Source organism: Cydia amplana, chromosome 20 (assembly GCF_948474715.1).
Source record: "Cydia amplana chromosome 20, ilCydAmpl1.1, whole genome shotgun sequence".
In the NCBI taxonomy this organism is placed as follows: Eukaryota; Metazoa; Arthropoda; class Insecta; order Lepidoptera; family Tortricidae; genus Cydia; species Cydia amplana.
The window spans coordinates 6,847,162-6,871,899 of NC_086088.1; the positions used below are offsets into that span (position 1 = coordinate 6,847,162).

The 24,738-nt window shown below is 37.9% G+C and overlaps 1 protein-coding gene across 2 annotated transcripts; it reads right to left on the minus strand.

Annotated features, from left to right (window-relative positions):
- Nucleotides 1-22,905: 22,905 nt before the first annotated feature.
- On the minus strand, nucleotides 22,906-24,662 carry LOC134657480 (cell growth-regulating nucleolar protein). Of its 2 annotated transcripts, none has more exons than XM_063513050.1 (3): nucleotides 24,575-24,662; nucleotides 24,225-24,406; nucleotides 22,906-24,082 (listed from the first exon to the last, which is right to left on the minus strand). In XM_063513050.1, the coding sequence occupies exons 2-3, from the start codon at nucleotides 24,350-24,352 to the stop codon at nucleotides 22,981-22,983; spliced, it is 1,230 nt and encodes a 409-aa protein (XP_063369120.1). In that variant the 5' UTR covers nucleotides 24,353-24,406; nucleotides 24,575-24,662; the 3' UTR covers nucleotides 22,906-22,980. The 2 variants fall into 2 exon arrangements, with proteins under 2 accessions (XP_063369120.1, XP_063369119.1); XM_063513049.1 differs by having other exon boundaries at nucleotides 24,495-24,648.
- Between the last annotated feature and the right edge of the window lie 76 nt (nucleotides 24,663-24,738).

Below are 24,738 nucleotides of genomic sequence, written 5' to 3' on the forward strand. Positions count from 1 at the left end.
CTCGCATAAAAGTTACCTAAAGAATAGGCTCTAAATTTTCGTTATTTATGTTTACTTTTCGCAAGTTTAAATACTGTATATTTAGATATAATATATGTAGAAAAGACAAACGAAAGATAATATATTCGTTATTAATGTGATGTATTAATGTATGTATTGCATGCATAGGGTTTTTTTGTGCTGTCGAGGCCATAAGGGGCAGCCCTGATCGTGGTGAGGTCATAGCAAAAACTTTGTTATTTTATAGATATTTTTGCAACAAGAGAGCAAAATTCGATATTTTTCGAGTGCATATTTTGAGTCCCGTGCAAACGAAGGATACTATACCTAATAGCAAAATCGCTGCAAAAAACATTAAGCAAAATCGCATTATTTTCGGGCTGCTGAGGTGAAAAGTATATTTAGGTACCTCTATAGAGTCAGGCATTACCGAATTTGCCATCTTTTATCCTTTTTGCTTATCATCAAAACAAAACCAACCGCTTTAAAAATCAAAAGTACGAAAACTTTTGGGGTTGCAGTGAATGTAGTGTGGGCGACATTTTCACTGTGTCAGGATAAATGGATTAGGTACTTTCGCGAATTTTGAAAGCATTTAACTTCACACAGAATTTCTTAACGTGACAAAAATCCCAGTGATTGAAATAAATCACTGGGATTTTTGCAGATTTGTAACAAATTACATTTGTAAATTGTATTTGTACTAAAACAGATATTAATGTTAAACCTATTTTCCAATCTTCTAATTACCTACCCTCCATGTAATTTCACACAATACTAATTTTGTTCTGAAGACTTGTAAATAGAATTTAATTAGGTATGGCTCATGATTTTCCTTTTTCTTTCTGCGCTTAATATGTAGATATGTTAACGTTATGTACTCAATAATAAACCTCGAGGTCTGTTTCTTAACTATATATCACTTCACTACATTGTACTACAAATCCATTTGTTTGTAACTGTTTGTGTTCTAAATTAATTAAAAAAAAATGTACTGGCTACGCTACGGCGCAAACGATTGGCATCTTTGGCTAGGTCCCCAGTACTATTACGTTAGTAGGTCATTTAGGTATGTACAGCTGAGCCAACAGCCTCCCTACGCTCTAACTGTCGCAGGTCCGTTTCGGGAATAGGACAAATATTTTTTTTGATACCTCAGTCTATTTATTTAAGATGGAAACGTTCTAATGACGGATTGGACTGGCGCGTCGTCCAATATAAATATGACTGCGGGCAGTACCATCGCCCACTATTAACTGACAGTTTGTATATTTTGTTGCAAAGACAGTCATATTGCCGTTGTTAGAACACCCACTGTGACAGGTTTAAAAAAAATTCTGTAATGGTAAACATCATGACACTTCCCCTAGGATCTTTAGAGCATTTTCACATTGTCCGATCTTATAAGTAACGGATGTCGGAAGGAAGTAAAATGTAAGAAATATTGTGTTTCTCTGTATTTAAGTTATACATTTAATAAATCATTATTACTAAAAAACGATAGACAACGCAAAAAAGGCAGACTTAATTCCAATGGCACTCTCCTCCCTCCAGCTGTTTTTCTCATAGGCGTCTTCCTAGATCCGATATCGAAACGGAAGGGCGCTTTCGATAAATTTTAGCCGTGTCGGAGCCCCCCGTCAGCTGTCGGACCGATAATATTTGTTTGTGTGCGTATGTGTCTGCATAATGTTTGTTGTAGTGTGCGCGTGACCACTAAAGCCGGATCCTACATCCGATATCGTATGGGACAATGTGAAAACGCTCTTACAAGGACTGATCATGCCCTGTTACCATCGAATGGTTCCTTGCGATCTTGACCAGTCAATTTACCTATGATGGTCATATGATGGTCAAGTGTTTACGTGAAAACGTGACAATGACGATTGTCTTTTTCAATCAAGTGGCTTTAATAAGCTTTGCCACGCCGAATATAACGTACATTATACACGCCCGTCATACAATACCTAAAGTAAATCAATACCTTACTCTTACTCAAGAAACTGAAGAAAAATTGAGGATTATATAACAAATGTTTTATATCAACATTAACATCAATTTAGAGTGTACAAAAGTTACCTCTCATACATTAAACATAATACACATTAGGTTCGACCGCAGCCATTAAGAAACTAAACGGTCTAATTAGAGCGCTAATAGCGCAGTAAATCAACCTTTATACAACTCGTAAATTATATTCAGTAACTAATAAAGCTACGCTAGAGATGGTTGTTGTCTCAGTTTAAGTTATCTCTCTCTTGGGATCTCGGAAACGGTTCTAACGATTTCGATAAAATTTGCTATTGGGGCTTTTGCGGGGCGAAAAATCGATCTAGTTAGGTCTTATCTCTGGAAAAACGCGCATTTTTGAGTTTTTATATGTAGTCCGAGCAAGCTAAGATATTAAAACTTAACAAGCATCAAAACGTTAAATTATGATGTATCCCTCCATCTCTTAAAATACATAAGTCGAAATGATAGATAAAGACAAACGGACTTGTAATGCGTTTATGAATAACGCCATTAATCTTTTCAACACATACAGCAGATATACCTATGCACAAATGCGACCTAACCCAAATCACCTACCCCGTAACCTCAAATAATGCAAGAATATGTTCCCTTCTGCTAACCATTAATATCTACATACTTTAAAGCTTATTACGTATTGAATTGGGTTCAAATCCGTTTAAATATTTTTGGAACCTGGCCTACGCAATGTCCACAGGATGTGCAATACGACATATGAGAAGGAAATCCTTGGTGAGGCGGTGTTTTATTTTCTACGAATAACCTATTTTCCAAGGATGCGAACGGAGCTTTTCCGCTTTCATTATTTCTGTGAAGTATCAATAGCACAAAAGCATTTTTCGGAATTAAAAAAGAATCCATGAGCAAAACAAAAAAAACCGAGCCGATTTTCATCCACTCGTAGCGCCGAATTCTGTTTTTGAGTCAGAGATTTAATTTTCAAACAGAAATCGGTGGATTATCTTGTTCCTCAAAAGATTTTCCTGTTTCCTACTGTAATCTTGAGGAAACCACTCTAATTTTAACTTTTAATTCCCCGTGCGTGATTCTAAGCCACATTATAGGGGAAGGAGCTGAACAGATGCAACCAGATAGCGGGTAAAACCAGATAGCTCGCTTTTTCACATTATGACTATCACCGTCTCGCTCTGCCAACTATCAAGTGCCTGTTTGGGGACAAGCAATCTAATGATTTACGACTAAACATTGCTTAATATTTAAGTAAGTAATTATTTATATTAACTGACTGTTTTTTTTTTGCGTTAAACTTTTGATTTGTTAAAACTTGTTCGTGGGGTAGATTAGACGGGTACACATTTCAGTTCTTAAGTATATTTATTTACTTTTATAAAATAAAATTTGTGAAAGTTCCCTCAAGAAATACTACAAGTTAATACTTAATACTGACAAAGGACATTCCCATCTATAACCACCATTATCTTTGACGAAACTAAAAGCATCACAATGTGGCAAGTTCAACCACATTGAGCTTCGAACTTCGTGAAGGTAGACAGACTTACAACTTCGCCACCCTTATACGTATTTAGGCCAGTCAAATTAGAACAAAAATAGCGTTTTGAGGAATTAATTCCCATCAAGCTGGAATTCGTTTCAATACTTTCATTTGGTCCTAAATGCATGTAATCCGAGTTTGCTCCATACCAGGAGCTGTGCATAAATTTCGGGAGCCTTAGGAGATACATTTTTCCTTGCATTGCCAAACCACTCAATGTAGAAGGAACCCACCATCAATTACAAAGACACTGGGCTTTTTGGGTTTTTAATCACCAAAAAAAAAGTCAAAGTGGCGGCCATTTTTTACAAACATTGACTATGAATTCATATTAAGGTACCTTTCGGATCCCCGATATCAAGTTTCATCATGTTTATATCAAACTTCCCGTCGGGCATACCGTTTTTGATCTAAAAGCAAAAAAACTGAAAAAGAACAAAAATGCACACCTCCTGGTGGGATAGAGCAAACTCAGATTACACGCATTTAGGACCAAATGAAGGTATTAAAACAATTTCCAGCTTGCTGGGAATTAATTTTTCGAAAAAATCTCATTTGATTGGCCTAATTCTGTTGCGGCGAAGTTTTATCTACAGCCGACGAAGTTTTATGGCAGTTATATCGGAATAGATAAGCTTGCCGATCCGACTTCTGCTTATAGACTCTGACCGCGCTAACTTGGCAGCTAGTAAGAAGCCTTTGTTGTATGCATACATATCTCTATATAGTAGACCGACGCGTATCGGATCAAAGGGCGAATCGCGTCAGACAAAAAGGTAGGTTTGGAAATTGTAATGTTACAAAGAATTTAGAGCGAGTACAAGTTTTACGTACAAAATTGCTACTCGCTTTTTTTTTACTTTGTACTTATAACATTTTCTTGAGATATGCGGCTAGGTCAACTTTATCAAATTAAATCTTTATCTTTTCGTCGTTATAATAGGCCTCCTAGTACTGTTAATTACGCTATGGTTGTCGGGGCTGGTTGTGATGACTTCATTATGAATTCATAGTACTACCATAGAGAAATATAGTAAGACAAGAGTGCTCATTCCATACATCAGTTCAGACTATTAATTTCAGTGTACATCTAGCATCGAGTAGCGGAACTATCAGTACTGCTACTTGACAATAGATGTAGCACCGACCGGAAAGTCTTATGCGGTTGAGATAAGACTTTTCGGCCGGTGCTACATCTATTGTCAAGTAGCAGTACTGATAGTTCCGCTACTCGATGCTAGATGCTAATAGCCTTTTTGGTACTAAAACTGATGTATGGAGTGAGCACTCTATGTATTTTTTTCTCTATGGTACTACAGAGGCGGCATGCTGTTTATTCTCTTAATCTAAGCTTAATTTTTAATTCCTTTAATCTGATTACTATTATTGCGTCACGTTTATATTCGATTTTGCGTAGACAGAAGGGTAATAAGGAAGGGTGTCCGGCGATGATCGCAGATCGTCTTGACTGTCCTTACATCACGCACTGTTGCAACAGGCATGTAAGGACAGGTGTAGCCTAGTTTTGTGTGTATTGTTTGTGTTGTGTGTGTTATTATTATATATTATTTAATATTATTTGTAAATTTTAAATTGTAATGTTAATTTTATTAGAATATATTTTAAATGTCAGTTTTAATTATCAAAATATAAATAATGTAAAAATATGAGCCAAATAGCTTGAAATAAATGAATTTTAAATTTTAAATTTTTTAATAGGTATTGATGGTATGGTGAAATCCTAATCGGTCAAACTTTCAAGCTACATGTGACAGCTTAACATAGCGGCGCTAGGAATAGACAATTTAAAGAAATTAAAAAACACTATCACTAATCTCCCAAAACTGAGACGAATTTGTTACATGATGATGATGATTACGAGGTGTGATTACACCTCATACATTGTAGTCCGCCAAACGGTATAGACTATAGACCCTCCTTCGGCGTTCGGGTACAAAGACAAAAAAATTTCAACTGTGTGCCTATTAGGTTTCTTGACCCAGACACGAGGCTTAATAAGGTTCCGTTTGTACAGAACCCCGAACATCAGCTCCCTGCGGGCTCAGCACGGTTCCATTTTTATCGACATATCACTATGCCCGTCACTTTCGCTCTTACATACTTGTTAGAACGTGACAGGCATGGTGATAAACGATAAAAATGCGACCGTGCTACTAGGGCTGGACCCGATTTATAAAACCACAACGGACTAGAGATGATCCCGTAAATTTCTCTCTCAGGGATAATACAATAAGCCCTCTTAAAGCACCCGTGGGTCAAACTTATAAAAATGCCCTTACGGTCCCGGAATAAAGTTCCAATATTGAGTGAGTACCTGAACACCCGTAATACCAAAAGGGGTTAGAGAGTTTCGCTAAAACTTGCCCGATATGCGTGTCGGGAACTCGGCACGTTCTGTTAAAGATGTGATTTTTGATTCCGGCCTCGACTTTCGGAGGGCTTATTCACCTTTTCTTTCGTATATGACTAGTGATGGGTCGTTACCAGTAACTTACTCAAAGTGGGAATATTCCCGGTAATGCTACCAGTAACATTACCCCCGATCGGTAACATTGAGAAACTTTGAAAAAAATATTAGAATTGTATATGTTTTTTCGTGTTAAATACTTAAATAAAAAACAATGCTATTATTTACAGTCATAAAACAGTCAAAGATTCTCTGAGAGAGTAAATTCCCAGTGTTACCGGTAATATTCCCAATATTACCAGGTATTTTTCCAAAGTTACTGGGAATAATACTATCTGGAAATAACGATAAAATAATGCTTAAGTGTGTAAAATTAAAGAAAATATGTGTATAAATCAGTTTAATTATTAAAATCAACATTTTGTATAATAATGATTAAGTTTTATGTAAAATATTAACTAAATTATTTAAAATAAAATGAGCTTTGTACATTTTTTCCTGGCCATTGTTTTAGCTAGTCATATTTAGAAGATATATAAAAGAATCACCACGCCTTTAGACAATGACCACTTCATAACAGTTAAAGAGTCGTGGTATTTATTTGTACATGGCCATTAACTTATTTTATTTATAAAAAAAATGTAAATGATAGAAATATAATTCAATTATTCAGTACGAGTAGTCTATGTTTTCTAGCAAAATCATTGATATGGAATTTATGAAAAGAGAGTCAGTTTTATGGTACGATCCATATTAAGATAAAAATATATTTACCTGCTCATCTTTGTCCATCAATGCTGGTCTTACATCTCTTGTATGTTGCGATGTAGAGGCACGGTCACTGTCACTTGATAGTTGATTGTCACATAATATTGTTGATTTTTTGTCATACTGTCTAAAACTCTCCTTTACATCTTGGGGACTCTTTTTACATTTCAGAATATGACATGCAAATTTTGTTGCGTTTCGAAAGTTGTACACAACACTGCAAAAGTTGCAAGTGAAACTTTTTTTATTGTTTATAGTATTTTGGGTAAAATGACTATACACTTGACTTTTCGGCTTCATTGTAACATATCCAGTCCTCCATCCACTAGTTATCGCAAATAATACGTTCACTCTAACCCGTGTTCTAGATAAGACTGGCCCCCTGACTAGGGGTCCAGGTAAACAATTGAGATAAGAAACAGATTGAGTGAAAGAGAAAACAGATGCCAAGTGTGAAAGAGACATATTTATGTACATAACGTACTATGAAAATAACTTTTTAACCTTATTTTATCTCATAGAAATCATTACTATCATCAGTTTCGTATGTTACCATCTTTTGGGAATGTTACTGGTAACATTGGTAACTTACTAGTAATATTCCCAAATGGAAACTTACTGGTAGCGGGAATGTTTCCGCAGCCCATCACTATATATGACTATTGGAACGGCCTAGGCCTTAGGGTCTGGTGGTGATGACTAAGTGGACTGTGGGCGTTTTTTTTTTTGTTGTCCCAAACACTTTTTTTTCAAATTTGGGTTTTTTTATGTTATTTCTACTCAGAATCACGAGCTCTTTCTATCCTAATAGGAGAAAAAAAGTGTCCTTAAGGTTTTTATTTCCATTCCGTCACCATTTTTTATAGACTTTGTATGGTGGTCGCGTAATAGAAAGATCGAAAAATGTATGGAAATTTTGGGACACTTTTTAGGGTTCCGTAGCCAAATGGCAAAAAACGGAACCCTTATAGATTCGTCATGTCTGTCTGTCTGTCCGTCTGTCTGTCCGTCCGTATGTCACAGCCACTTTTCTCCGAAACTATAAGAACTATACTGTTGAAACTTGGTAAGTAGATGTATTATGTGAACCGCATTAAGATTTTCACACAAAAATAGAAAAAAAACAATTAATTTTTGGGGTTCCCCATACTTCGAACTGAAACTCAAAATTTTTTTTTTCATCAAACCCATACGTGTTGGGTATCTATGGATAGGTCTTCAAAAATGATATTGAGGTTCCTAATATCAATTTTTTCTAAACTGAATAGTTTGCGCGAGAGACACTTCCAAAGTGGTAAAATGTGTGTGTACCCCCCCCCCCCCCTCCCTAACTTCTAAAATAAGAGAATGATAAAACTAAAAAAAATATATGATGTACATTACCATGTAAACTTCCACCGAAAATTGGTTTGAACGAGATCTAGCAAGTAGTTTTTTTTTAATACGTCATAAATCGCCTAAATACGGAACCCTTCATGGGCGAGTCCGACTCGCACTTGGCCGCTTTTTTTCTCCTATTAGGATAGAAAGAGCTCGTGATTCTGAGTAGAAATAACATAAAAAATCCCAAATTTGAAAAAAAAGTGTTTGGGACAACAAAAAAAACGCCCCTGTATATAAAAGCTGTTTTAATGGGAATAATTAGAGATTATTGGAACTTTTATAGTTTAGTTTTAATGTTGCTAACTAGGTACTATTTCCGTTAATGACTTACATTTATTATGGGCCCAATCATAATTGAACTCAAATTAGATACAAATTAAAGACAACCTTTTTTGCGCGTGATATCTGTCGTTCAACGCTTAAAGGGGCCCACTGATTACCAGTCCGCCGGCCGATATCGGCCTGTCAGTTGTTCGGAGCTGTCAACTTTTTGTTCTTACTGACAGGCCGATATCGTCCGGCGGACTGTTAATCAGTGGGCTCCTTAAAGCTCAAAGAGTTAAAATCAGGTACAAATTTTACAACCGACGTGAAACTGGTGACTATAAATCAGAGTAACCCTTGTCGGATAACGAAGGTATTCATCAGTGAAAACACGAGGCAAATCTACGTTTCCAAGTAGTTAGCCTAAACAAACAGATAATATGTATTCGTTAGGCTAACGTTTTATGTTTCACAAGCTTTTAGTACCAATCTTGAACTATCTATTCTATTCTAACATACGAGCAAATTTAAAAGTTTAGGTACTGTACTTAATTTATGCCCGCCCGCATACCTACCGAACTTCGCAAATTGTGGGGATCTTTCTCTTTCACTCCAATGAAGGCGTAATTAGAGTGACAGAGAAAAATGCTCGCAATTTGTGAACTTCAATTTTCGCGGTTATAGCCCAGAACGCAAATGGCTGTGTGCGTTTCGCTCCCTTAGTCTTGAGCGCCACTTTTTTCTTAAGTCCGCCATGGAATATCGCCAAAAATAATACGTATTTCATTTCTACCTAAAAAATAATTATGCCGTCATCGATTTTTTTTTAATCAGTATGAACTAGATAATTGTACAAAAATAAGGTAAAAAGTCGTGTCAAACCCAGTTCAACCCTATTACAAGTTGTTAAATCAGAGTCGGGCTCATGGAATCTAATAGGTAGAGGGAACTTACATTTTTAAAATGGTTCGTACGCCTGAAGCGAAACGCTTCCGAAGCTAAAGGAAAAAGGTCGGTTCAGCATAATTTCTACCCATTCACACCATCGACAAAATGGCACCCAAAGCTCGATTTGCATTTTCACGTAAAAAGAAAACACATTTATCTTACTTTAGAAATTGTAGAACACGAAAATGTAGAGGTGAATGGAACATGATTAATGATGGCTGTAATGCTCTATTGATCATTGTTTGCATGATTAGGAACCTGAGGGCCTACCGCGAAACACGAAAATCGAAATTTCGTTACCTACCTCTATCGCTCTTGCATATTTGAGCGATAAAGCCAAATAAAGAAATATGGACTTTCGTTTTCCGCGGTAGGGCCTCTGTACGGTAATAAGTAATGACTACGGCTGAATGGCTTTGTAATTCTGAACTTTATGTAGTTTATTTTGAATGGTCATGCGATGACTTGACTTTAACGGGCATACGATAATAATTTTATAGGTTCTTAACATAATATAAGCAAGGGGCTCAATTTGACAATCGAAAACTAATGTCTCATTCCTAATTTCCTATGGATATCATATAACGCATCGCAATCGTCGTTATCGTGTGCGACATGGTCCAGAATATCTACCTATACTTGGACTTTCGTGTGAAAGTTTGTCTTACTAACGTCTCCGTCAATAATTAGAACTTGCTAACTATGTAAACAAACAACGTAACTTTGTTTTATCACTGTTTCTCTTTGAATTTCCACACGACCTCATCAAACCCCATTGAAACCATACACATATACACTATTGAAACGGTCCGTTCCGTAAAATACATACATATACATATAACTGTATCTTGGATAATTAATTAAAAGTTTAAAATGGTTTCATAAGTTAGGTTATTAGGACCTGATGAAATTACGTTTTTGTTTCTTTTAAATTCTACATTTGTCTGTGATGGGTAGTGTTGTGACTAAAGTTTGTGATATAAACCCGCTACACACTACCCAACTCACGCTCTGTACGTAGGTACGGCAGTAGTGCCGCGGTTGTAAAATACATCATTCTTAAGTACCAATGTGTCTTCTGATCGTGATTAAACAAATTAAAAATTAAAAATTAAAAAACACGACTGCAGTTTAAAAGCGAACTGAAAAGCTAAAAATAGTTTTAGTTATGTTAGTTACTCAACTTAATGAATGTAAATTAGAATATAAGTGTTCAGTCAGGGTCATAAACAGCAAATGCAAAAGTTTAGGCTCATTTAGGATCGTGACTGTACCTGCATATTTTATTTCAATTGCTGTCGGGGACCTTGATGTATTAAAATTTTTCCATTTAAAAGGTCCCCGACTGCAATCAAAATAAAATATACAGGTACAGTCACGATCCTCAATGAGCCTAAACTTTTGCATTTGCTGTTTATGACCCTGACTGAACACTTATATTCTAATTTACATTCATTAAGTTGAGTAACTAACATAACTAAAATTATTTTTAGCTTTTGAGTTCGCTTTTAAACTGCAGTCGTGTTTTTTAATTTTTAATTAATTATTTTTATTTTATACATTTTAGTGATCATACAAACTAACTATATTTTTATGATTTAAGGCAATGAAGTTCCTTCAAGGAGATTTCATTATGCTGATTTTTGATATGTTACCATGAAACGTGCTTGAAAACCTAAATATGTCGGACCCAAAAACCAGACGTATTGAAAAGTGCTAGAGCTTACTATCTCTGCAACTACATATTTCCTATAATATCTTTAATACCGCATAATTATCATACCGATATTTAGATAATAATATATGTACATGGTAGCCATTACTCAGAATTGCATGTACTTAATGCTGATACAGATGACGCTGATTTATTCGGATCTAAAGTAACACTCGTGGAGGTTAAGTGATTACCTCCTCATCAGTTAATCAACGGATTTGAGCGAAAAATGTGGCATCTGATAGATATTACTGCGATTTAGGTTAATAGTACATAAAATATGTGGGCTTATAGCGAGCTGTAAAAGTTCCTTCGACCCTTTGTGGAGCTCCGTCTTCGGCCTTTATCATTTAGATACTTGCAATATTTTTCTGTGTTAGAAGAACTAGTAAGCATGGACGCGAGCTTGCGTGGAAACGATCCTCTCTCGGTCGCTTCGAGCCGTCGGCCTCTAATTGGAGCTTTGGCCTTCGCCTTCGCTATTAAGAAACTTGGGAAAGTTCCAAAAAGCACGCACCTGCTTTACGCTCCGGGTCTTCGGCTCTACGCGGAACTCGGCCTTCATAATTAAGATGCTTGGGAAAGTTGGAAGCACGCACCAAGCCTGGCTCCGGGCCTTCAGCCCGACTCGGAGCTCGGCCTTCGGCCTTTGCAATTAAGAAACTTGGGGTAGTTCCAAAGAGCACGCACCTGGCTCACGCTCCGGGCCTTACGGCCCTATTACGCGGAGCTCGTCCTTCGAAATTAAGATGCTTGGGGAAGTTGGAAGCGCGCACCGAGACTGGCTAAGGGCCTTCGGCCCTACGCGGAGCTCGGCCTTCGGCCTTCGCAATTAAGATACTTGGGGAAGATACAAAAAGCTCGCACCTGACTTACGCTCCGGGCCTTACAGCCCTACGCGGAGCTCGGCCTTCGGCCTTCGCAATTATGAAACATGGGGATCTTACAAAAAGCACGCACCTGGCTTACGCTCCGGGCCTTACGTTACGGCCCTACACGGAGCTCGGCCTTCGGTGTTAAGATGCTTGGGGAAGTTGGAAGCGCGCACCGAGCCTGGCTCCGGGCCTTCGGCCCTACGCGGAGCTCGGCCTTCGGCCTTCGCAATTAAGAAACTTGGAGAACTTACAAAAAGCACGCACCTGGCTTACGCTCCGGGCCTTACGGCCCTACGCGGAGCTCGGCCTTCTGAATTGGGATGCTTGGGGAAGTTATAAGCGCGCACCGAGCCTGGCTCCGGGCCTTCGGCCCTACTCGGAGCTCGGCCTTCGGCCTTCGCAATTAAGAAACTTGGGGAAGATACAAAAAGCACGCACCTGGCTTACGCTGCGGGCCTTACGTTACGGCCCTACACGGAGCTCGGCCTTCGGTGTTAAGATGCTTACAGGGACAGAAATAAACTAATAAATGACTTCATGACCGCCGTGAATGAATTAGTTCATCTAATAGGATATATTCGCGAACATTTCAATGGATTCATTCGTAATAAGGGTAGATATTGTTGCCGAACCTATTTGTACTAGACAAAGCCTGATATTTGTTTGACGAGATATACGTAGGTATGATATTGGCATTCCTCTGGTGTTATTCCGATAGCTAACCGCAGGGAAGTCGAACATTTGAACACTATCCATACATATCTAATTAATACTGTGCAAAAATATATGATACGACACAACAGTAAAAGTGAACTTTGCGTCTTTTTAAGAGATAGTTTCATAAATTTCATAAATATCTCGATAAAATGACCTTTATTGACGTTTCCTGCAGCAGTACTAGAGCTCGACTACTGTCGATTGCTGTAATGTCGCGCTGCAACAATGCAAGTGACGTTGCTGCCGCTGATGCGGGTTCCTTTTTTACGCCGCTGTATATATCTGTCAATTTCCTTAATAAAATGAGTAACTTTCACCGCCGCATTACTGCCGCAATTATCATTCATTTTATCAAAGAAATTGACAGATAAGGTAAATGTACTAGTGCTCGACATGCTAATGCCCAATAGATGACACCTTGCTGCTGCTGTCACCTCTATTGACAATGACCGCGTCGAGCACCAGTACGTTTACCTTACAGCGGCTGTAACAACAACGCCATAACAGTCATGCAGCTGCAGTTGATATCTGAACGTCACCTTAATGCTGGTGTAGTCAGAATCCGAACAGTACCTTTAGTGTTCGGCTCGCTTGCGGTCTACTAGCGACGGAAATATAGGGAGGGCCATTATCTGTGAAATTGTTGAATAATATAGCGGAGAAGGGTTTCGGTCCATACATTTAAACAATGAAGAATGTGGTTTAATTTTCAATCAATAGTTCATTGTTTTGTGGTAATTGAAAACGGATTTCTGAACTCGTAACTTTTTGTGTCTGGCCTGAAAATCGACGGGTAGCATCAGAAAATACGTACCTATTTGGTGTAGGTACAACTGGTACAAGTATCTAAAGGGCCGGTAACGCGCCCGAGACACCTCTGGAGTTGCAGGCGTCTATAGACTTTGGTTTCCGCTTATCTAATCTAATCTATCTAATACCTTTAAACAAGCAATTCTATATCTATATATTTATATATATATTTTGGGGATCTCGGAAACGGCTCTAACGATTTCGATGAAATTTGGTATATGGGGGTTTTCAGGGGCGAAAAATCGATCTAGCTAGGTCTTATCTCTGGGAAAACGCAATTTTTTGAGATTTTATATGTTTTCCGAGCAAAGCTCGGTCTCCCAGATATTATATGTGTTAATAAGCGATGAGTCATACGGCCCGATTCGACCAATGCTTATAAGAAGTCGCAACGGTACTGAGGGCCGATTTTTGAATTTCGATCGCTCGATTTTGTCACTCGAAAATCGGTGGAAAACGGCGAAATGGTAATTTTTGAAATTGGAGCGATAGAAATTGGGAATCTAGTGGTATTGACCACTCGTTTTCAATTCTATTAGTAGAATTTACATGCCTAGTAGTGGGATATTACTGAACGAAATACACGAAATCGAGCGGTCGAATTTCAAAAATCAGTCCCCTGTACCGGTTTATATTGTTAGAATCGGTCCCGCATCGCTAGAGCGCGCTACGAATTGCTACGCTACGATGTACAAGCTACAGCTCGTAGCATTTCGCGCTATTTATGTAGCGATTGAAAACTCTTTGCAGGAGCTTGGCACGATAGTCGATACCACGTTATTCACGTCATAAATAGGGAAAGGAAAGGAAAAAATTTAGTAAGATTAATAGCTTTTTTTCTACTCCCGTACTTTTATTTGTCATTTAAAGGGTCGTGCACACACCTTTAAACCCCTATCTTATAGTCTCTTCCCCAAAAAAGTATTTGTGCATACACGCAGTATCTTTTTGGCACTTTTACGATACTTCGTGTAATCACCGCTTAAAAAATATTGTATGAAATACATTGTTGCCAACCTAATTTTAATTGTCATCTCTGACAGATGAGTGAACCATCGACATGTTTTTTTTTTATTCCATTCATTCTTTTCCCGCCCGTAACCTACATTATTTGCCACTTCTTGAATGAAAAATATTTGTTAAATTTACAATTTTATTTCAAAGTAAGTGCTTGGTCGTAGAAAAGGTTTTGTATGCAACGCGTTGTTTAAATGAGTCAAAAAATACTCGTGGCGTCTTTATTAACAATTTTCGGCTTCGCCTCAAATTGTTACTCATGCCACTCGCCTTTTATGACCTCTCAAACAACGGTTGCATATATAGTATATATGTCGTTACATTAAAGTAGGTACTCTACTCTAGGTACTGGTTCTGAAAATGTCATAAACGAAAATTCTGATAAATTTTGGACACATAATGAATAAATGCAAATAATGCAATAGAATTTTTCTCAAAAATGGACGGCAAAGTCGACGTTGCCGGTTAAAAAATAGGTCGCGAAGTGCGTAGTTTATGGTCATTCAAAAAATTAAAAAGTTAAAAACATTGCAGTCTCGATTTCGGGACTGCAATGTCGCATACAAATTCCATTATTTAACGAGTTCCAAACTTTTTAAAACTTTAAATGGCCATATCAAATGAAGGCATAGGTCCCTTAAACAGCCAAACAGATGATCAGCACTTATTATTATAAAGCCTATAACAGACTATCGCACCGCACCGCGGTCTTGGAGCGTTGCACCCATAAGTGAGAGCGAGAAACAGATATCTCTTTCTCGCTCTCACTTATGGGTGCGACGCTCCAAGGTCGCGGTGCGGTGCGATAGTCTGTTACAGGCTTAATGTTGCCTGTTGGTACCGCGACTATTTAGGTGTCTCAAATAGGTTGGCGTATTTTCAGCAGAAAAATACACTTCTTTTTTTTTCAAGGCGGCAAGCAAATTTTTTTAATGGTTGTATTTGTTTCTGTGAAAATTAGAACGTTGCTTCTGTAAGTTCTGTAAAATATTTCTATTTCTTGCACCATTTTTGAGAAAAGCACTATATATGACTCGGCTGGAAGGCTACTTGCTGGCTTCGGATTCAATTAAACGGACTCCCAAGGTCGTCCGTTTAAAACGAATCCTCAGCCTGCAAGTAGCTACTTCCGAACCTCGACAATAATGTACTATTATCGCGCGATTCTTTAACCCACGGAGCCATAAGCAGTGGGGAGACATTCCTGACTTCGAGCAAACTCGGCTCCGTTCGGCTCAGCATTGCTCCGAGCAATTATTAGGGTTGACACAACTTGACGTCCCTTTGCGTGCACGACCACAGATAAGATAATGACTTGAATTTTGACAACCTTAAATAGCCGAAAGGGATAGTTCCATAAGTTAGAAATGGATATCATGATTCGACCCTGAATCGCTGTCAAACTTCGGTTTGGTAGGTTCCTTCCTTTCTGTACCTACGGTTCTTATTCTGTGCCATAAGTTAAAACTGTGGTTAAAACACTTCTCACGATTTACCCGTTCTTTTTTCGTCGAGTCGCTCTCGGTCCCATTCATTGACAATTTGCTCCATTTCACTAAATTACCAACCAGTACCGTTAATTCGTACTGATGACGTCAAAAATTGTATTCAATCTTGCACCTTGTGCCATTGCTATAAGGCGAAAAATGTATACATATTTTTGACTTCTACCGTACGACTATACTTTCAAACTATAAAAGGCAGTAACTAAAAATGGAAGACGTGTGTTCTTAATACATTTTTTCTAGAAACTACTTTAATTTTGTAACTAAAAGCCCGACCCACCAAAGCTTTAGTGAATGTACGAGCTATTCTAGGACGTATATTCCTACATTATTAGGATTATAATCGTGTGAAAAATGAACGTAGACTAGGATCATTTTGGTCTAGCAGACACTGAATAAGCTTGGTGCATTAGTCTCTATACAAATTCTGATTTAGGTGGACGCTAAAAAATCCATGTAAAATTCGTTCATTTATTTAAGTCATTTAGGTACTTACCTATGCTTTTATATCTTTGTTTATAGCATTATCGTTTCAGTTGTAGGGTATTTATGCGCGGCGTGTCATTATGAACCTTGTCGGAATGCACGAAGGTTGATATTGGGTTGAAGCCGCACGCTCCAGTAACGTTAGTTGACGTCAGTCTAACATAATTGTCGTCTAATATTAGGCAATTGACGTGGAGTATTTATTTTTCTTCTATTGTGGCGTGGAGTATTTTCATCTCAAAAAAACTTAGTTTGATGGCTCCTCTACACGATGGGCCAACGCCGGCCACTCCAAGGGACGCATTCTTGCGTTAGAGGGATCAAGTGATATTGCTATCTCATTCTACCGCATGGCTGCGTCCCTTGGAGTGGCCAGCGTTGGCCCATCGTGTAGAGGAGCCATAAGACATAGAAGGTAGGATCCTATAGAAGTGGTATACGCGTGCCTCCGTGAGGCACAAAACATAGGCAATGCGACACTATGATTGGTCGAATTTATTTGTTGCCCACCATAATCCATACTAATTTATGGTGGGGATTAAAAAAAATGTGAGACTGTGACAAGGACAAGCAATAATAGCGCTTTCGCTGCTACTCCTACTAAAAGATACATCCCGTTCGGTCATTTCCCCCACCTCTCATGCCAGATCCAGTTAAAATACTAGATTCATGGTTTGAGATAAAAATAAATAAATGTAGCCTGATTTTCGTTTAAAAATTATTTTGCCTCACCCAAATATATAAACCAAAATATTTTATTTCAGTTTTGTAACATTTTACTCTTGTAAGTACAACAAATATGTCTTTACACATTTAAGTAGGTAGGTACACGTGTATGTATGAATAATAACCGTATTTAATTAAAATTACCGGTCGAAAATTGCATTGACGTTCTAACCAACCTAACCTTATTACAGCTTGGATTTCAAAAATAGAAGGCTGAATGCTAATAAATTCTCATCTCAGCCAACTTCTATCGTATCTTATATAATTCACTCACTATTAATAATAGATGGCGCTCCACAGCAAACCGCTCCTATACACGCTTAGTAGTGACGAGCGAATCAACTTCTACACGGGAAAATACCCAAGGGAATAAATATTGAACAGATTTTACAACGTTAATTGTGTTATAAATTATAATAACTGAAATTAAAAGGATTTTATTATATAAAGATTTTAGTATCGTTAAATAATGTTTGTACTAGAATTCCTTTTGATATTTAGCCTGTAATTTGAAAATTGTAGGTAGGTAGTAGTACGTCACCTTCTGATAAAAAATATAGTACCTACTGCGCGTAAACACAAGAAAATCGGCGTGTTATGAAATCATAGTTTTGTCATATTAGGAGCACTTGCACTATCCCACTGACCCGAGGTTACGCGGTTTAACCGTTAACCCAGTGTCAAATTGTACAGGTAACCATGGTAACTCCAGATTTACCCGCTTAACTGGGTTAGTGAACGCTGCAAGTGGTCCTTACCGAACTTTCCTCTGCCTATTTTTCAACTTTATATTTTAACCCAAGAAAAATTATTCGGAGAACGTTCCTAGCATCATTTCCACGAAGGACATCACTAAACTAAACCCAAGGCAATATTTATTATTTGTGGGCGGCAAATAAATAAAAGTTCGAGCTACTTGTTTTCTTTTTGCCGGTAAACTAGTTTCTCTTGGCCGTTACTAAGCGAGATTGTGGCGTGATTACATTTCAGGCTTTTTAAAAGGCCTAGCTAACTAGAGTTAGACTAAGATAAATCTGCAACGATTTTGATAGCACACGCAATGCAAGTGTTATTTTAATTTAACTTCTTTGAAATTATGACGGATGAATAAGACTTGTAGGTACCTACTGCGTGTGCTATCAAAATCGTTGCACACTAGATAACCCTAACTCTACTTACATTTTAGGTTTTTATTTGAATGGGGTTTGCAACTGTCCCTATGTATGCTTAGATTAGATGTATGCGGTTCTTTTTTAATAGATAGAGTGATTCAAGAGGAAGGTATATGTATAATTAGTTAACCCGTGCGAAGCCCGGCTGGTCGCTAGTATAGAAATAAATAGAACGTCTCCAAAACACTCTTACACAGATTAAGTGCCGATAGAATCGAATTCGATTACTCAGCACATAAAACGGATAAGTAGAGATGGGACATCAAAGGGGCTTGCCGGTTTATTCTAAAGCGTTACTTATTTATATGGATCGTTCCGACGCGCGTAAACATCCGTCCAGTCATTCTCAAACCGTTACGGTGACCGACCATTTTTTGGTCATTTTTTACGGAGCTCCGTAAAAAATGACCTAGGAGTTTTAATTTTGCACGTATTTGTTGTTGCCTGAATTAAGAATGAGATGGGTAGATACAGTGGCGGATTTGCCCTAAGGCCGAGCTAGTAGGCCCGGGCCTAGGGCGGCCAGATATTTGGGGCGGCAGTTTATATGATGGGTGCTGAGAAAGGGGCGGCTAGTGCTTACTACAGGGCCTGGGGTCTAGGGCGGCAAAGACTGTAAATCCTCCACTGGGTAGATAGTTCATCTTAGCTTAAAGCCCACGTCTTCATCTCAATATGTAAAAGCCCCTCTTTTGTAGCTAATCCGTACCGTGTGAAAAAGAGATGGTACTTATTATATACGTAATTATATACCTATACTTACGATTACTTCGAACAACAACTTATACGGTCAACGGGTCTGATAGATTACATCGTGATTAGGTACATCTAACATCTGGAATTATCGACCATGGAAAAAGTGTAACAAGCTAGCTCCTAAATGCTATCTGAGGCATCTAGACGATATATAAGATCCAAATAGTCCTACTAAACGAATGTGGAATTCATTAGGACTCTCAGTTTTGTAACAATTAATCTAGAAGATTTGCAATTTTGCATAACCAAAATTTTAACTGCGTGTCGTGCCATATTTACCTTCGCGACAAGAGGGTCAGGTCAAGGGATACCCGAATCAAAGAGAACATACGAAAAAAACGCAACTAATGGCAGTCATGGCTCAAAAACTTGTAACTCAATTTTGGAACATATTTCAAACTCGGCCCGCGATCATTATTCTACAGTCCGTAATATCCACATGGGCCTCAATTGGAGATGACATTGAAAAAGTTTCTGCCAAAATCACATTTATTATAGGTACCCAATGCCCCCAAAGAATTGGACTATTGTAAAATCTATTTATTGAATAGGTACCTACTCGTAATATAATCTGTAATTGTCTAATTGTACCTAATATAGTTTAATAGTGACGTATAAAATGTAAATTTTAAGAATAAATATTTTAATTTTTAAGTTAATCAATGTGTAGGTATTATGTTCCCACAATACTTTGAGAACAGCAGCACTAGACCAGCCTAGAATACGGTTGCACTAAGATATATGAACTAGGAACGAAAGTAAATAAGAGAGGAGGAATGAAAAGTAGGAAAGAATAGTTATACCCGTGTTAGTAGCCGTGTCCCGCGTTTATCACCGACATAAAACAACTAGGTACTTATTACCTACTTATATGACTAAAACTAATTTATACAGTACTATATAGTAAGTCGCCATCAGAGCGGCCAAGGTGCTCACAAATATCTGAACACGCCTCTATTGTTAAGGCGCTAAAGTGCGCGTTCAGCGAATTTTGAGCGCCTCGGTCGCTCCGATATCTGATGGCGACTGTACATAGTACTCTTACATCATTAATATGTTTACTTAACATTAAATACAATTAACACATTGAGTGCCGTAAACCCGACTATCGGGTATTTTATGATTTCGTTCCCAGGCCTGACGACCCGATAGTCGCGGAATCGTGGCACTACCTACAGTACCTACAGCTTTATATGACGAAATTTTTGTGGCCGGCGCGGATGTCTTGTTTGGCTGGGCGGCAATGAATGTGTTAATAGTTGTCAATTAAATAGAGTTGAATATCGATATCCGCTGTATATGGCATTGTATGCGGTAAAGGGTTAAAAGTTGTATAAAGCCTCTGTAAATTGTACCTACCCAAATCATTAAGTAACTTTCGTATTGTTCACAGTAAAGACGCCAGTTTTCTTAAACGTTTTTAACCTATTTTATACTAACACGAATAATTTAAGTAGTCTACATATAAGAAATCTTATTTTCATCTTGGTAATTATCTTCTAAGAGCTACCGACGCGAAGCAAGAATATTTTGCATAATATTGCTCGGGGGCCGTGGATTTTTGTGCAATAAAAGCCGCTTAGGAGCTCGACAACAATATATATACCTACTTCGTGTACCTAGTACCTATCTTAGATGCTAGCTTTAAGAATAATGCGAATATCGTGCAAAGAACCTTATAATTTTCATCCTTCATTTTTAAAATACCCGTAAATAAATTAAATAGACTGAAGGGTAACAAAGTGATCCTATACACGGGGTACGAAACAACCTAGAATATGTAGGATTTGTATGAAACGATAACTTAGAAAAGATAAATACCTACATCTTGAGACTTTAAATGTAGGTCATACCATGGTTTGTATTTAAGACTACCTATGTACAATATATGGATGGAAGTATCTAACGTAGTTTTCTAATCGAAAGTAGATAACTACCTAATTTAGGAGTGATAGTAGTTAAAGTAGGTGTTTATAATAATTTAATTTAAGTTTATTCTTCACTTAGTCTTTTACCACACTTCAGGTAGGTACCTACACAGGCAGCAGGTTCGTTGCAAAACTTGCAAATATTAGCATTTCCCTATTAGAGCATAAACACAAAACGCCGTACGTTCTCGGTGAAACCCGGCAGATACGTCCTTTTGAATTTAGAAGCGTAACACTTATCAATGATTCGCCGGGGGTCATGGCGGCGCGTTTACGCTTGGTTACCCGTGTTAGTGCAGTAATGCAGTTGCACCGGCCCAGGTTGAATAACTGGGCAAAAATAGGTATAGTCTGTGCGGAAACAGAAGAGTGGTAGAATGTATTGGATCCCATACACACACCGATCCGACTTGAATAGTAAGTGAAGATGTGTCATTAAAACCGGCCAAGTGCGAGTCGGACTCGCGCACGGAGGGTTCCGCACCATCAACAAAAAATAGAGAAAAAAAATCGTGTTTGTTGTATGGGAGCCCCCCTTAAATATTTATTTTATTTTTAGTATTTGTTGTTATAGCGCAACAGAGATACATCATTTGTGAAAATTTCAACTGTCTAGCTATCGCGGTTCATGAGATACAGCCTGGTGACAAACGGACGGACGGACGGACAGTGGAGTCTTAGTAATAGGGTCCCGTTTTTACCCTTTGGGTACAGAACCCTAAAAACGACATATATTCATGGATATTTGTCATTAATGATGATGAATAAAATTAGGCCCTAGCGTAGGCCCCGTAGGCCCTCTGTTTCTGAGCTGTTTAGGTGGATTTTCGTCAGTTTAGTAACAAAAAAACTGATAAATTGACACAATATATACTTAATATGTTTATTGGCAGTCTGTTTTACAGGACAATCGTTAAGAGTATATAGGTACATTAATTATTATGAAATACTAAAACTGGAAGTATCAGAGGCATGATTAAGTAAAACAGCTTGGTACTGAATAAGGCCGCCGAAATTATTCAGTAGAATTAAAATTAACACAAACAATTGAACAAAGCGATATCAAGAATTAGTTAGAGTAGATAAAATGATAGCGGTAAAAGATAAAACTACGATTTTCGTATTTTTTCATCAAAATGTCACAATAAAGAGAACCGTATTTTCAAATAAATTTTCTTCGAAAGGCAGGACACACAGCACCATTCTTTCTGGGTGGACCCGCGAAATTTCATAAAAGTATACACGATTTACACCAAGACGCGGTAATCTCATACAAATTAATACAGGCTCACACAATTTACTTTATCTAATTCTAACTACCACTGTTTAATAGATTTTTAAAGTATAACAGGAATTTGTATGTTGTGACCATACATTGTTACATGATGCTGACAGGTAAAGATTGATGGAAAATATACAACGGTTGACAAATGTCAGCGCCATCTAGCAATGCTATTATTCCAATGCCACAACTTATTGACACCAGAACCCACTCGGTGGGATCCCTGTTTGTAGTCGCTTTCCTCTACAAAGTGGGAAAACGCTGGGATCGGCTAACTGTGAATGTTAACTTATGTTGATGAAGAATTGATAATACTTTTAAGCAATGTTGCTAATTACATGTAATGGAACCATAAGACAAAACTATCTAATCTGAATTACACTTTATTTCAGTAGGTTGACTTTTATTTGGGTAGATATTTTTAAGTATGATAAAATAAAATCACACAAACACAACACAAATCTAAAATATATCTCGTCTTAAGCCCCGTCTCCATATCGCGCGGCAAACCATCGAACATTGCGCGGCAGCCGCGCGAGCCAATGTTCGATGGTTTGCCGCGCGATATGGAGACCTTTACAGTTCCATAAAATTAGTAGTGAACAATAATTTTGGCAACCTTACCCAAATTGTACCCAGAAGTTTAATAACAAAAATCTAGTCCACAAGAACAACTCTATTCTTGTCCACCCTAACATTGGGTGCGCTTTTCAATTTCTTAATGAACTTGTCTGCAATTCTATCATCAATCTCTTGCCCCGTTGCCTCCTGATATTCACCGAGGATCTTCTTCTGAAGCCTTTTGAACTGCATCTCTCCTTTCTTTTCAAGTACGGACATTATAACAGCATGCCAATTGAATTTATCTTGTCTGATATCCAATTCACCAATCTTCGCTACATTCTGGTCGTGCAGACAGATACTTTCTTCAGCCTCTCCGGACTCCCCAGTGCTCTTAGTTTTCTTTTTTTTCTTATCGACCCTGCTAACGGGCATTTCAGCCTCGTTGACACCGTTTTCAGCAGCATCTTTGACTTCCTGAACTGCGCCGACGGTATCTTGTCTTTTACGTTTTTTATTTTTGTTATCATCTTCTTTTAGGTCCTCAGCGTCACCGTTGCTGACGGATTCAGCTCTGTTTTTCTTCTTTTTTTCTTTCTTAGTGGGCTGCGGTTCTTCCTCTTCCTCTCCGGGCTCTTGACCTGCGCTCTGTAATTCTGCTTCATACTTCTGACGCTTTTTCTCTTCTTTACGCTGCTTCTTAGATTTCTTACCATGCTTTCCCTCAGTTTCTCCATCCTTTACTTCTCCATTTTGAGCTGCAACATCATTTTCGGCATGATCTTCAGTCTTACCATTTTCCGTAACTCCATTTTCTGTTTTCTCATTGCTTTCATCTTCAGGTTTCTTATCTTGTTGATTGGGTCTAGCATTCATTGCTGATAACTCGCTCAGTTTGACGGAGATCATATCCCATGCTTGGTTAATATCATTTGGATTCGTTTTCTGTCCGCAGACATTTTTGACAAAGTTGATGAATTTTGGTTTTTTCCTGGGAGTGTTATTATGCTTGCTGACAGTCTCGATGATCCTTCTCACATTGGCCGGAGCACTCTTCTGCTGTTCCAGTACCTCTTGGAGCATTTCAACCCATACATTTTGCTTCTTTTCTCCTTTCTTTTCCTTAGCAACGAAACCTTTTCCTGAGTAGCGTTCTTCTTCGGTTACACATTTAGTATGAGCCTCGTAGTCATTTCCTCTGAAATAACAATTAATATTTTTTAAGTAAACATGACGAAGTCAATAAAAGTATGCCTTTATATAAATTTACTTTAAATACAGGAGGTTCGTGTAATAGCCGGCAGTTTTGTTTTATAGATAAAATAAACGAATATACTTACAGAAAGTCCTTGAAACAGTCCATGCATGATAAGTTGTGGGGCCTATTTCTACATTTGGTCATGTAATGCTTCTCGACTTTAGGCTTGTTCACGGACTCGCCGCAATGGCCACACGTAAACACAACCATGTCTCCAATCTCTATCCCACGTGCTATTCCAAACGCAAGTTCTCGTTCCTTAACCTTAAAATAAACAAACAAAATAAAAACGAGGTTAACACCTTTTGATTATTATTTGACATACGGAATCTTGTATCAGGAGTAAACTAACCTCGAAGAGTGTGAGTCAAGTATAAGTGTTTATGTATTCTAAAATATTTCCAGTTTGAAAAGAAAGAAAAAGAAACCAACCGGATAAAATAAAAGATGTTTTCTAAAATTTTACGCAAAAACCAACAAGTATTCTGTCAAGTGTCAACCGGTGAATGAACCACAGATAAAATTTGCATGCGTAATTTTTATACTGGCAATAACATGCAAAAAAATACATGCTGTTTCTGTAGTAAAGGCTGTAT